General features: G+C 40.5%; 2 protein-coding genes across 2 annotated transcripts; one reads left to right on the top strand and one right to left on the bottom strand.

The window, feature by feature from the left end:
• Positions 1-226: 226 nt before the first annotated feature.
• On the bottom strand, positions 227-1,400 carry LOC147794985 (uncharacterized). The gene is made up of 3 exons (XM_087132369.1): positions 1,270-1,400; positions 735-1,072; positions 227-609 (listed from the first exon to the last, which is right to left on the bottom strand). Exons 1-3 carry the CDS (start codon positions 1,398-1,400, stop codon positions 227-229), a joined length of 852 nt encoding a protein of 283 aa, XP_086988495.1.
• LOC147794984 (uncharacterized) lies at positions 1,399-15,321 on the top strand. The gene is made up of 6 exons (XM_087132368.1): positions 1,399-1,692; positions 2,185-2,383; positions 8,530-8,643; positions 10,133-10,279; positions 11,448-11,639; positions 12,896-15,321. The coding sequence occupies exons 1-6, from the start codon at positions 1,399-1,401 to the stop codon at positions 13,294-13,296; spliced, it is 1,347 nt and encodes a 448-aa protein (XP_086988494.1). The 3' UTR covers positions 13,297-15,321.
• Positions 15,322-15,591: the final 270 nt, after the last annotated feature.

Genomic DNA, 15,591 nt, shown 5'->3' with positions numbered 1-15,591 from the left:
GTGGGGGATAGGGAGACTTCAGGTATAGGAGACCCTAACGTCCTGGGGAGGGGTTGGAAAGGTTGATACGTTGGTTACAGTAGCCGTTCATCTTGAGGGTGGACTTGATGTGGTGGAGTTCTTGGTGTAGGTTGTTCTGGTCGCAGATCTCGTAGGTTCTGCAGACGAGGGTGCGGTTGACTGAGGTCTTGATGCCTGGGTGGTGGAAAGATCTCCGGTGCAGGTATCAATCAGTATGGGTTGGCTTGCGGTAGACATGGTGGGTGAGGGCACCGTCTGGGTTTCTGGACAGGTGAACATCTAAGAAGGAGAGGTGTCCATCTTGTTCTTGTTCCATGGTGAACTTGATAGTGGAGTGTTGCTTGTTGAGGTACTCGAGAAATTCTTGGAGGTGAAGACGAATGACGAATGTGTCATCGACATAGTGCAGCCAAATGGTGGGTTCGAGGTCGGCAGTGAGGAAAGATGATGTTTGAAATTCTTGCATGCAGATGTAAGCTAGGACTGGGGATATAGGGGTTCCCATGGAGGTCCCAGCTGTCTGCTCATAGAACTGGTCTTGGAACTTGAAGTAGCTGGAAGAAACGCAGGGCGGATGAGGTCGGCGATCTGGGCAGAGGAGAGAGAGCTGTGCAGCCAGTGATGGAGGGGTTGCTGTCAAGTCAATCCTTGGCAATCTGGCATGCTTCTTTGGTGGGAACATTGGTGAATAGCGACACCACTTTGAAGCTCACCATGATGTCTGTTGGCTGGTGTGACAGGTTTCTTGTAAGCTTTGCGAACTGGGTGGAGTTGGAGATATGGTGTGGTGTGTTGCCAACCAGGGGCTGGAGGATGCCGGGTCAGGAAGCAGGCAGTCTCGTACGTCGGTGAGCCCCTTGAAGACAAAATGGGGTGCAGGGGGATGTCCAGCTTGTGGATCTTGGGTTGACCAAAGAATCTTGGACGGGTAGACGCCACCGGGCGGAGGCGACGGTACAGGTCTGCTGGGATGGAGTCGGAGTGGTGGAGGTCGAGGAGGTGGCTGGTAATGCATTTCTCAATGGCTCCAGTCTGGTGAGGTTGGGCTTGACTGGTTTGGAGTGTGGGAGTGCTTGGTGTATCTTGACTTGGATGTTATCGGCTGTGGTTTTGTCCAGCTTCTGTATGGCAGGTTCAATGGCTTGGATGATGTCGGCTAGGGGGACGGCGCGGTGGGGTGACAAAGTTCGTACCTAGGGACAGAACATCTGTCTCAGTGGTCAACAGGGTACGTTGGCTTAGGTTCACGACGGTGTGTCTTTGGAATTCACTCTGGCTGCAGAGGTGGGCTGGGAGGGACGCAGGTGGTGTTTGCTGTCGGGTTGCATTTGTCCCGAGCCCAAGGGATCTTCTATATTCCGACGGCAAACACCACCCATGTCCCTCCCAACCCACCTCTGCAGCCACCCAGCAGTAGCCCCAGTGTATATCAAATTCCATGTGAATGCGGCCAAGTATTACATCAGGGAAACCGGAAGGAACCTCCCAACCAGACTTCAAGAGCACCGCTCACATGGCCGACAAGGAGAGTACGTCAAGTCAGCCATCATCAAACATGCACACTCCACGGACCACCGCATCGAATGGGACAAGGTAGAACTCATCGCCCCCATCAAGAGCTGGCTCCTGAGGAGAATCCAAGAAGCCATCAAGATTTTCCGGCACAACACTGTACCCCAAGACAAGCTCAGCGACATCTGGCGCCCACTACTAGCACCCAAGTAGACACCCACTCCCGGGCAGTAGGGTCCTCTATACTCGAACCCAAGGTTTCCTGCCAATTCCAGGATCCAACACCTTTACGCAACTACGCACACGCTGAGTCACACAACCCACAAATCCAGTTTGCTCCACCCCTTCCCGATTACCTTTATAACCAGCTATCCACTCCAGTCTGACACACTCTCTTGAGGACGGCTAGAGCACACTGGCTGAAACGTTGAGTTAACACTCACTGGTTCTTTTAAGAACCACACCTCGCCCAAAAGAGATTAATTCCATGGTTTACCTGCAAACCCATTTCTTTTGTCTCTTTCACCATGGAGAGCTTCAAATCTTACTTACACTTGGTTATGAAAAAGGCCTATTCCCCCCACCCAATAGCATTTATATCCATAGTGAATTACTGAATTTGGATACTACTTGTTTTTTATGCCACTTCAGATAATTTATTTAAAGTTTGGGCTGTTGATCACAGATGATGTATTTTACTCCATTCTTCTGTTAGACTCTTCGGGCAGTTGTCCTTCAGCTTACTTCAAGTGCAACAATGGTGTGTGCATCTCCAAGGAGCGGCAGTGTGACGGTGTCAATAACTGCCAGCAAGGTGGTGATGAGGATCCACATGCCTGCCAGGACCAAGGTAGGTAGAAACAGATTATCACAGTGGTCCAAGTCAGTTTCAGATGGAACATATTGAACAGTAGCCAACAAAGTTTGAGTTCAATTTTTATTTTTGGAGCCACTCGCTATGTGGATCCCTGTTAAGCTTGACATGTATAATTTGACATGACATGACATGAAATATAATTGAAATTAATTTCAAACTATTTTTGTATGTTTGGCAGGTAACTTGCAGTACTTATCCATTCTTGGAAATTAAAGAATGACTTCTAAACTTAAAAATCACATACAAGATGTAACAGGGACAGGGACAGAAAAAAATTGGATCCCAAATTCATAGAAGGACCTGTATAGTTTTCTCTCACCACTTGCTTAGGATTATAGCCAGTTTTTCCAAATATACAATATTTTGATGACAGCGGTGACCATGGGTATAAGTGCCCAGGGGGATGGGAGTAATATATTCCCCCTCCACTTTTTAAGGCGGGGGTGGGGAAGGAGGGATGGGCTATTTAATCACCCCCTTCCCATACACTGTTTTTTGCCGAGTGAAATATTAAAGTAGATTGTGAACAACTTTTCAGACTTATCAATAACTAAAATGTATTCAGTATGCAACGCAAAAAAAGAAAAACAAGTTTTTAAAGCCTTAAATATGCCATTCTAATGTAAGATTCTTCATGAATGTAATACATATTACAGATGTACATCAATATCATGAACACCAACCTCTATATCGTCATACGGAGTCACCCCCTCCCCTTTTCAGATTTTCATGGCTGGGCAAGTCATCCTTTCCTCCTATCTCCCATCCCCCCCAGTTTCCGGCACAAATTTACGCCACTGGCGATGACCATCAGCTGCAATTTTGAAAATGTGATCAGAATCATGTTGGCATCTCTGGATGCCAACAAGAACCTGTGAATGGGCGGGGCATCTCTGGATGCCAACAAGAACCTGTGAATGGGCGGGGCATCTCTGGATGCCAACAAGAACCTGTGAATGGGCACTGTGTCGGCTGCAGACTGATCTGTCCTCATGTTTTTATGCAGGATTTAATTACCAGCATTTCAGAAGGTCAAGGATTTTGAACTTAATGGTAAATATTCAAAAATCAAAAAGGTGCAGACACCTTGACTGGCAAAGTTTCATTTTTTTTTTTGAAAGAACATTTTCCACAGTAGGAATTGGTTTCAATGCTCTGGGAAAAGCTCAGTGCCATATCTGTAAAAGGTCCAAAATGTTTCACCCAATAAAAACCTGTTTGTTCTTAGCATACATTAAATTCAAACATGCATAACGTTTGGTCCTTCTTGAGGCTGTTTGACGTTCCATGAGTGAATTTGAATCAGTGAAGAAATTTCCCATGGCAGCAAACTGATAGGGCTTGAAGGTGCCCCATTTTAGATACCGTGAGTGAAATATTCCAGTTTCTCTTTACATTTGGTTAAAAACAATAGGTCTACAGTTTCTACAGTACAGCAAGGTGTGTGCTATAGACCTAGATCCCCCAAAGGATCTAGGTGAAAAAGGAAATTATCGTAAAACAATATGGGATTAAGTAGGTTTACCTTGCAATAGCAGTTTGAAATATGTGCATCTTATTGACAACATAGGCAGAGAGGAAACAGTGTGTAAGAAAACAAGAAATTCGTTGCTAAATTAATTTTCTGTGCCTACAAAAGGGCATGCACGTGATGTTGTGCACTTTTATTGGGGTTCTGCAGCACACATCTTGGTAGGTCACTGATCCAGAAAGTAAAATAAAACACGAGCTGTACATTTGAAAAAAGAGTGTATGAACTATGAATAGTACATCTCTTGAGAGCATGAGGTACAGTTCTAATATTGAGGCAAGGACTGTATGTGGATGGTACAGCTGCCTGTGTTAAGAAATGTCCAAGCTTCATAAGTACTTCTAGTCTCCCACAGGCACTGAAAAGGTTTCCATTAACAGGGACAATTTGCTTGGATGTTGGTGGGTTTTCAACCAGGGAAAATGACAGTACCGTGAACTGCTGCTTGTTTTATGATGGCAATTATGTCTGTCTTAATTTTCCCTCTTATCACTTTCTGTCACTGAAAAGGGATGAACAGGGAACCTAAATTACATTTCTTGTGGGGGTAGTCCCTCTAAATAATCTCATCAAACCAGTCATGCATTGTTTACACCAATTGAAAAAGTACAGAGCTGTACTGATTTGGAGGCTCATTTCTAGGTTTTGTACTTTTTTAGCTTTCAGCACACGTGGGACTCTCCCAGCACTTTGTCCATTTCCTGAGGGAACATTTTCACCTAGGATGCCATTAATGGAAGTAGTGCTAGTGGGCAGAATAGACATTGCCGGATTGTATTTTGTTTACTCACAGAACTTAACAGATATTGACCTACGGGAAGTCTTGAAGGGCCCATATATTCCATTTGTAGGGCATTTTGGCTTTCATATTTCAGTAGGCTAAACCTGCATGTTGATTAGCATAGTTGATTTAGCACATGACGGTATTTAGCTGAGCAAAGGTTTGGCACGAATTACTTCAGTTAAATCATTTAGGTACCAGTGGCATTTGAGCCATTGGTTGAATTTTTTGCCAAGCACTAAATGGGGAAAATTATAACTTGAATTCCAGTTTTGTGTGTACATGCAAACATTCGTGTGAATTTAGTAAGGGAATAAGTATGTGCTTGGCCAGTCTTAAACACACGTTTAAGACTGGCTCAGGAGAAAGGATGGGACTAATGTGGCTGGGGCATTATCAGCATTCAGTTTCCTGAGCCCGTCCGAAATGTCAGTTTAAGATTGTCCAAACACATATTTATTCCCATTCATAAATACCTTTTTAGTCAGAGTGTCAAAAGAAGTTAATATGTGATTTCCAACGATTTTTGTTCTAAATTTTTACTTTCATTTTTCCAATCACCCCCCATCTATTTTATGGTATATTCCTTGTGTAAGTTGTCCAATAGAATCTCCTTATGCACACAGACTCTTGACCAATCAGAATCGATTAAACTGTCTCGTATCCAGGTGCCAGCATATGATTATGCAGCAGGCATTATCCCTTCTCAAATGTTAATATATGGTCAAGTTGCAGTTGTTGAACAGAGAGATTTTCTGAGGTTACTATTCATGTTGACCTGGACATCACCAAATTTACTGTTGGTAGAAAATGAATACAAATTTTCCAGATTTCATATTTTCAAGTTGTTAATTGTATGAACATACTTTTGCTCAATACATCTGAGGGTTAATCATTTCCCTTGGACTCAAGAATTCACTCCTGATTCGTTCACATTGGGTTTTGTGAAAAGTTGAAAGGAAGCAAAAACATGTCTGTTGTCACCTACAATTTGTAAATGAAATCTCCATCCTTATATTACTATTCTTTTCTATTACTGGAGGCATATATCAATTCCATTCCTGTAGAGTCAGGTCTGTAATAAATGGATCCCAATTTATGTTCGCCCGGGAGATTGACAGGTTCTTGTGGTTAGCGTAAATCTCAATGGGAAAAAATCCAACAGTAACTACAAGATAGTTAGATATGCATAGTCCTTGGAGGGAAAATGCTGGTGGGATTATTGGGGACTCACATGAGAAAGAAATTGAAGTGTCAGTTTCTTCTGGTGAAAGTGATTACTGGTCAGTGTTTTTGACAGGATGAAGGGAAGCTGGGCAATATTGGAACAAGATTGAATTCTAAACAAACCTTAAGATGAGTTATCTTACCTGTTGGATGAGAGCTGTGTTAGACTTTGTCTCCGGATCTCTTGGGATGTCATTTGTTGATGTGGATATTGCAAGTGTAGAGCTTGTAAGGCTGCAGATGATTAAGCTTTGTAGGAGTGTGTTGACCAATGACATTGCAGTTAAATCAAAGCAACAGGTGAAAAGTGAGGTGTCTCCCATCCCAGATAAATGTATTAAAGATAACCGCTGAAGAAAATGTCTGAGAGTTTCCTCATTAAAAATAAAAAAAGTGGACTGAAAACCTCAACAGAAATAAGATACACCTGTACATCTGCATGTGTCCACCTTTACAGTTTAAAACCAGATCAATCTATGCAAGGTACATACCATGATACTAAAGCCAAAAGTCAAACTTCATCTGCAGTGCATATTGGACATGAAGATGTGAGGAGACCGTATACACACAGTGCATGATTCTGTATTTAGTACACCTACATTTACACCACCTGTTCAATATGCATTACTGTACAAGTTATTTTTCATGTGGATTTTTTTTTCTAATGGAAACACATGAATAATCCTGTCAGGTATCTCATGTCTTCTCATGACATCCCCATGTCCCACTCATCCTGGAATTCTTGGCAATGTTTAGCAGACAACTTATTGACTTTTGAGGATTGTTATCAGTAGACCCCAGGGTTTTCAATTTATAATTTCATTAAAATTGTTCATGAATAAGCTGTATGTGAAGTATGGTGTTTACAACAAACCTCCCAAATCAAATCTCTCCAGAAGTTTTTGCTACTTTGATTTGTGAAGATAAATGTATACACAGTATCTCCAAGGATGTTTCTTCAACCTGTGAAACACATTAAAGATGAAGTAAATCAAATTAACAAAGTACACTTCCTTGTGAAGAGCATTTTTACTCAGGACCATGTTATTAAGCACACACATATTGACAAGTCCTTCAGTGTTGCTTTGTAGCAAGGGTACTCTCAGAAAGAGCATATGTTAGGTTAATGATAAATTTCCACTAAAAGCAATTTTTGGTACAAATGGTGCTTAAACTCGAATTCAAAGGAAAGAGAAATCTTGTTTGTAGGGCCTATTATCAAGCACCCTCATTTTTTTCCAGAAAGTTTCTTTATTTGTTGCTTATTAATAAAACATAAAAATTTTCCCTCACAGTTTCATCATATTTTAAAAGTAAGAGAAGATGTTTTGAATGCTTATATTAGTTACTAGAATGTTTTCATTCAATTGAAAGGTGCATGTGAAGCAAGATGATGTCACACTTTTTTTTCCTGTGAGAGCTTGAAGGATTGCATCTCACCAAACTGCCATCAGAAAGTGCACATGTAAACAAAGCATGATGTCATTGTGTATTAAGTCTGTTGCATCTAGTGTAAACTAAGTTCTTTTTAGGATTTGTTTACACCAATGGCAATATCAGTTGTTTTGATGTAGAAATTTTGCAAAGAATGATTTGCAGTTTCCAAAAGAAATAATGGCTTGAACCGCAAGGCAGTTTGGTCAAATTTTTGGTCCTTTTTTAGCTAGCTGTAAGCATGAAAAGGTAAAATTTCTTCCTGTATGTTGTCCAAAATTACCTTTTGGGGGGGCATATTAAGTTTTCTTGTGAGGAAGTATGAATACCTGAAGTGTCTTTTATTAACATTTTGCATTTGACTAAACTGAATTGCCATATTCACTGAAAGATTTTTGTCCATGCAAAAGATGCTTACGGATTTTACAAACTCCCCTCCCATCTCTGTAGTAAACTTGATTTTCCTTGCTTTCTGAAAAGATAGTAATAAGGTTACGCTACATTATTTCAATAGTCCTGGAAACACACATGCGTGTATCCCATCATCAGGTGATGCAGCATGCATGATCCAGAATTCTTGAATAATTTCCTACCATAAAGTAAAAGTGGGGGTTTATTTCTCATTGAGTCTGTGTGACAAAAACACAGTCACAAACGTTCTAGCTACCAGTCCAAAAAAATTGCTTTGGACATGGACTTCCACTTACCCTAATGGACTCAGCTCCAATACAAACTGGCAACACAAATTCCTGTTTTCATTTATGCCAGTAGTGCATGCACCATGTCACTCCTCACTCTAGATTCGATATCTACATCAATTTCTGGCAGAGAAATCCCAGGAAATCCCCCCAGATCTGACTTCTTGTTCAGTCATCTTTGTCAGTGCCGGAGGCATTCTTTGCCTCACGTAGTTGAGCTGCACCTGGCCTAATTTCCAGCCTCTTGTTCTAGCCCTGTCTCATTTCTTTAAATGCCTGCCGCTGCAGTGGGACAGACAAGACCTCTGATCTACTCACCTTGCTTTGGGAGATACAGCCCTAGGCAAAGGCCGAGGCACCTGTAATCTACTTCCATCTTTCCTCTGGTCATTTCTACCTCTCCTAGTGCTCTGATTAACTGATTAATTCTCTTTTGTTTTTTAATTAGATTCCGCTGATTGCACCTGTGAGAATGGAGGAACATGCATGGTGAGGGAAAACTACCTTATCTGCCTGTGTCCGGATGATTTCACTGGGGAGCGGTGCCAGTACATTGGGCGACGTGAGTGTAATCATCATCAGGGTTAGAAGACAAAACCCGCATTTGCTGATTTTACTGTCTGAAGGTAGCATGGCTCTGGAGTACCATGTTCAAACATTTTTATGTACTTGTGAATATACATGCTCAGCACTCAAACTGTGTTGTGGATGACCCAGGATTTAACAAATGAGATGTCTGAAGTGCCAAAGTTTAGACTTTTCACGTTGACAGTGGCTCAGGTTCAAGTTGACACATGCAGAGAAAAGTTCTGAGAATGAACCAGGATTTTCAATACTGTAGAAATTTATTTTACTATTAAAAGGAAATTGAAGATTTTTACATTAATATGTGAATGATCAGGATTAGTTTGACAGTCAGTGCAGCCCCACCTCCAATGTGTACCCTATGGATGCATTAGAGCGAGCTACTCTTGTTAATATGAGTACTCTCCCTGAAGTGCATGAAAGGTAGGAGTATACTCCTAGCGCGAGAGTAACGCGCTCACATCCTCACTTGTATTGACAGGAGTAACCGCACAAACACAGCCTAAATTTCAATTTGCCACCAAAAATATGCCAAGTCACACCTTATATTGCATGTGGTTTCAGATAATTTGCTTTAACAGCTGCAATTAGCCAAGGCCTGAAAAGATCTGTGATGGGGTATGGTAATGACCTACCTACTGGATCCCAGTTGTTAAAGAACAATTGAATGTAATTTTATATCTACATCTTATCCAAGTAGATGTGAACTTCATTTAGAAGTATTAGTATTTGAATAACTTTATGCAATTTTTGGGAATTTTCCTTAGCCCCTCCCTGTCCCTTTGTATTCCTGTGTTTTTAAGAGCATAGATCTGCCAATGATCATTACTCTGTAGACAGAGAACACTGTACTTCATGCATGTAAATGGAAGCCACAGTTTAATACAGCTCTTCACATAAAGAGACCACATTTCCAGCGACATCAATAAATGCAAAACCCTATTCCATCTTCTGTCAGATAAAGAAATTTCCAAGCTCGTAAGTCATAGTGATGCTTCATAGAATGAAAAAAAGAACTCTGTTTTCAAATGATAACCACAAGTTGCAAGACACACAGGAAATGTCTCTTTAAACAAAGTCAGAATCTGAAAACTTTGTGTTGCAATTTTACACCAGACAGAAATCCAAATGGTGACTTTTACATAAAGAGGATTTATTCAGATTTTATGTAGAGCAAATATTAAATATTTCACATTTGTGCATTGGAAAGAGTGAGTTTTATTAGGTGACAAAAATTTAACTTCACGAAGGCATTCTTACCATGCATTATCATACCATATCCATAAACATGCATTATTGGTGTAGTGTTACTATGAAGCTAAGCATTTTTAAGTTTGTTTGGAAATGAAAGTAGCCAAATTTTATAACTTTTTAAATTTCGAAATACCAATTGCTATTATTGTTTCAATTTGCTTAATTCTCCACTCATGCTCTATTTGTCATCATGGATTTTTTTCTGTCAACAGGTAAACATGTGAGTGCAGTCATCTCTAGATGTAATTGTAAGAACGGAGGAACATGCACTCCTACCAGCTCTGGCTTTGGTTTTGTCTGTAACTGCTTGCCAGGCTATGGGGATTATGACTGTAGCCTTAACAACAGTCTCATTCAAGGTTCATATCTCCATCCCTTCCTCTTTAGGCCCATTTATACCGGTACATGTGAGCAGTAATGCAAGGCAGTTACAGAAAGTGGTATGCCCACCTGATATTTAAATTTACATTTACAAACGAGGCAGAAACCTGTTCAGTATGCAAAGCATCATGTCACTAACTTTACCAGTAACAGGTGTCCCTGACTAAACAATAACAAAAGTCCTTCAAGGGAGAATCAAACGCAATACAAGGATTTGCTCGACTGTGTCAGTTGGTCCGTTACGATATACATGAGTACCCAATGAGAAACCTGATTGGGAAGAGTAGGCACTCCCAGTGCAATATTTTTTTTTAAATCACTCCAGTTTCTAACTGCAGCACTTTATCGAGGAACCGTATGCTTTGTCCACTCTTAATGTAAATATCTAAATAGAAAAACCCTGTTTTCTATTTTTGTTGACCGCACAGTATTGTGTTACTGTTAAGGTATGCAAGTGAGCCTTTACTTGATTACTGAAGCTGAAAGTTTAACTGTTCATGGGCAGATAGCTGGATATCTGCATGATTTCAGTTCAGTATCCAAGTTTCAAACCTTCCATCTTTGTGGACTTCTCTTGTAATGTTGGGTGATGTTTACGTACACTTGGTTGTATTCTGTTTATTTAACTACTAAGCCAGGAAATTCTGAAAAGAAAAGATATTAGTAAAAAGCAAGTGCAGTGCAACAAACTAAGGAAAACACCAAAGAATCTACCTATTTTTAGGCTGCTTTACCCTTAAAAGAGCAAAGGGTTACATGTTTTCTGTTATTCTTACAGTGCCCTTTTTTAATCTTGATTACTGCCTTCTGGAGTTTACCACTTATGTTTTGTATCATTTTGATGCCAATTTTATTGAGATGACACATACCTTTATCATGAAATGCCCTCTTCTCAAAAGACAAATTTGCCAAAAATCTTTTTTTTTCAAAGGCACATTAAAAAACTTTGCTCCTCCTTGGAGGTCCTTATTTGCAGTATTGCTGTGCACTGTATCATGAGAGTGCCAACTGTAGCATACATCGATGGGTGTATCTAGAGTCAATTGCTCCTCACCATCTTACTTGTCCAGTACAATCCTACTTCCCTTTGAAATTGAGCCACATATTTTCATTTGTCACCTTTTCTCTTTCTTGTTGCATACACAGGGGGTGCTTCTTCCACCGAGTATGGGATTGCGATGGGAGCTGCAGTGGTGGCTGTCTTACTGGTACTCTTTGGCGTCGGTCTCTGTCTGTGTGTTATCTTGCAGTATCTCAAGCAGCAGCGTGAAGGGCCTGATGGGCAGTACAGACCAGCTCTCAGTAGGGATGTCTACAGTGTGGAGGCCGTCAATATCGGTGAGGCTGGAATTGTTGGCCATGGTGCACTAATGATACTACAGATAGAATATTAAGACTGTACAAACGCAAACCCTGTCCAGGGTTCTATAGTTGTGAACATTACCAGAAATTCATAAAATGCTCATTCTGAAAAGTGGTGCTGTGTATATAGTTAGGCACATTATTTAATATTGCATAGCTAGGAGTGAACTAGTACAGGTGGCCATACCATACTACATGAGAAACATGCCTCTGCTTACCCCACTGTAGTCGCAACGTGGCTAACGTTAAGTCAAGCAGTTCCAGTGAATTTAGAAGGCTGACAGCTACACAAACCATACAAAAATCTAGCCCTCTAAATAATGCTCTAATATGATTCTCACACGTGTATGTAGTATGTACATACAACAGTATGTCAACACAGTCAATGTTGAATGCACATTGCCAAATTCCGATGCAACAACTTTGACCCACTTTGTGGCCATCTGAAGATCTTTAAGCTCTATGTAAACTTTGAAACACTGCCCTCAATCAACACTATTTGCAAGTTTACAGCTCGAAAAAACTGGCCTTGAAACTCAGTGAGTTGTCCAGATTCAGTGTCTTGAAGTGAGCATACCATTGCACCCTATAGTGACATTTTCAGAGGCAGTATATACAATTAGTTTTTGTCAACATTATTGACAAAACTTGGGCAAATAAAACTTCATGAGTTGGTCTTTCACGTAGGCTATATGCGGTTTACTTCCTATTAACGTAAAACTGTACAAGAATATGACCTTATCAAACTACATGGAACCCTGCTGTCATGAGTTTGCGCATATGCACACACAGACCTTACAGAAGTCTGGTAATGTCAAGTTTGACATTACTAATGTTGTAATAACCTGTTATAACCCTGAATGTCACTGATTTAGCTCTTAGATAAGTGATGTATTATGGAACAGCTTCCCCAGAGTTGGGTACAGCTTCATTTGCTCTGCAAAATATAGCAATTAGTAGGAGTAAGGGTTATGCTGAAATGAGTGTTCGGCATTGCTTTATGTTTTGCAGCATGCCTCAGGGAATAATTATATATTGAGAAGAAATCAGTCAGTTGTTTGTGACATTTAGTGAAGGGATCTATGAAGCTAGCATCTTGACATGTCAGCTTTTTCTTGTTCGTTTAAGAATGTTCTGTAAAAAGTTTTTTAAAGGATCACTTCAGCAGCAAAGTGCAATACGTGGAGAGTGCAAAAGCAATGCATTTATTAACATTGCAGTTCTTTCTTTAGGTTTGAACTCTGTTGAACCTAATGACTACATCCCTCCTAGCTATCACCAATGCACGTACCACTCATCCCATGCTAGCGTGGCCACCCCAGATGGATCCATGGATGGCACCCTGACTCCCACAAACCCAAGCTACCAGCGTCAGATATGCAGACAGCAACGTACACCAGAGAGCCCCCCACCAAACTATGACACCATCCTCAAGCTGGCCCGAGACTTGAGTCCTTTCTATCGAATGTTCACCAGCAAAGGAAGCCTGAACTTTAGCGAAACCAGGTCACAGCCGCCCAGCTTAAGGGACCAGGATAGTGTGCCTAATACAGGGTCTTTGAACACACCCACCACTCCATGCAATGAATGCTTTGAGATGAAGCACATGCCGGATGTCAAGGAGGACACCTGATTGGTTGACTGGCTGATTAACTGGCCAATGCACAAACAGTATTACCCAGTGATGTTCTGTGTGTGCCTGGAATCATGGGGATGCACTACTGTGTCAAAATTGTGCACATTTGGAATGGGTTAAGGCTACAGCTGAAAAAAAAACTCTGAATGGACAACTTAGAGAAATATGTTGAGTAATATGCATAAAAGTTTGGCAACAAACCTTCTAAAAAGGAACAACTTTGAATGGATCTACTAAAGGAGGGAAGAAGGCACTTGTGATTTTAAGTCTGTATGGTGCATACATTCTAAATAGCTGACAGGGTTACTTGAAAAGGGGTACCCCTTTTAAATGGGCATGCTTAAGGTTGGCCCAAACTTAATGCCGGCACTTTCTTATTACATTTCAATGATGTTTAAACATATTTGTCTGTCGTTTCATTCAAGTGAAGGGCAGCCTTACATGTAAAAGCACAATGTTGTAAACTGCACTTACAGAAAACATAAACACCTGCATTTACATGTACATCGCACAGAAAGATATGAACCATATTATATAATTGAAAAACAAAAATGTCCTTGAGAAATGGGTAATTCCAGAAATTAGGGGTCCATTTTTTTTGGGTGTCCCTGTCACATCTGACATATGATTTTGTAAGTGCAAAACACATTTTCTAATTTCCAAGAGTGATGAATTAATGCAAATTACCTGCCAAACAAATAGTTCAAAATCAATTCTGGTGATATTTCCATGTCAAGTAAGAAAGATCGGATGCACTTTTGGACCCCTATTTTCTTGATTTACCCAAATATCAATTATTTTCATTTTCAGTGAGTGGCCAGAAACACAAAAATGTTCTTGAGAGATCTTTTTAGAGATCTGGGTAACAAATAATTCTCCTAAATGAGCCAGTTTAGTATTTCCAAAAGGAAAGGTCAGTGGAGAACACAGCAGACAGGCAAGTTAGCATATAGCTACACTAATATGGCAGCTCTTCACACGTGCAAAGTACTGTTCCCGAATGACTTCAGACACCCTTCATTTTGGGCATGAATCATGTTGGACTACCAAGCTAGCTCCTTGCTTATCTTACACTCATTTTTATCATTCTGAAAACTGACATGGCCAGCCGCAGTATATGTGTAAAAGGAGAGCAAATGTGAGGAAATGTGTGTCAGTGTGCAACTTGTGATATAAAACAGTGCATAAAATAATGTAAAACCAGTTAATACACCGGTACCTAAACAATATTCAAACACACAGACAATGTTGTAATCAGTCCATCACATATCCCTCCAAAAGTCCAGTCACTTCTTCTTCCATAAGACCACTTGTAAAAGGGTGAACAATGACAGAGAAATGTTTCTGTCACATTTCATTTGAATAGCTTGTGATCAGACTTCTTGACCAGATGGATTGTGATGAACTTGACCACAGTACTGCACGCAAAGTTCTAATACCATTAGTACGCTGCAAGTTGTTACGACACCAGACTTGTTTTCATTCAGGATCTATAAATATAGTTTCTATAATGCAAAAGTATCCAGAGGGCTGTTATTTTTTGTCTACTATGCAGCAGAAATCATGAATCATGTAACCTACACCATAGCTAATTGGTTACGCTGGAGCCATCTTTGTATACTATACCATGCATTATGCATGTCATTGATCTCCATGTGAAAAAATCTGGATAGGTCACCGGCTGTCAAAAGTTACAATCCTCCATATCACAGCTCCATTCATGTGAGATTTTGATAATTATTTGAGTGATGGGAATGGTTGAGTCTGGTTTCCTTGGTACATTCCAGTGGATCAATCAGGAACCAGCTGTGCACATAGGTTGACTCGTTTCTCTAGCTAACAGGTTATCCTGAGTGTTTTTAAATGGAGGTGAGTGGTGCATGCAGGGGTCACAGTGCATAACATGGTGCTATTGAAGAAGGTTTGGAGATGCAAGTTCAACACAACTTGCACGATGGAAATGGTAACTGTAGTCCGATGACGCATCTTTTTGTTTATACATGCATGCAGTGAAACAGGTCAGTTAAGTTTTCAAGACTCATCTAACAGCATGTGAATGTCCCAACAGCAGGTAACATTAGCTAGTGCCCGGATGTACAGGAAATTATCATGCATGATTAATTAGCAAGTCATCTCAGAGGAATGTGACACTGATGGCAACAGGGTGATATCAAATACTTGAGTATGTTTTATTTTGACAGTACTATACTATACACAACAATGAAATGTGTAACATACAAAAGAAATTGCACTATTTTGCCTCAGAGAGATATATAGATGATAGAGATAACA

This window comes from Acanthaster planci, unplaced genomic scaffold (assembly GCF_054643075.1).
Source record: "Acanthaster planci isolate LZ-2023a unplaced genomic scaffold, COTS_SCS Contig233, whole genome shotgun sequence".
NCBI lineage: Eukaryota > Metazoa > Echinodermata > Asteroidea > Valvatida > Acanthasteridae > Acanthaster > Acanthaster planci.
This window is presented reverse-complemented; position numbering and strand designations above follow the sequence as displayed.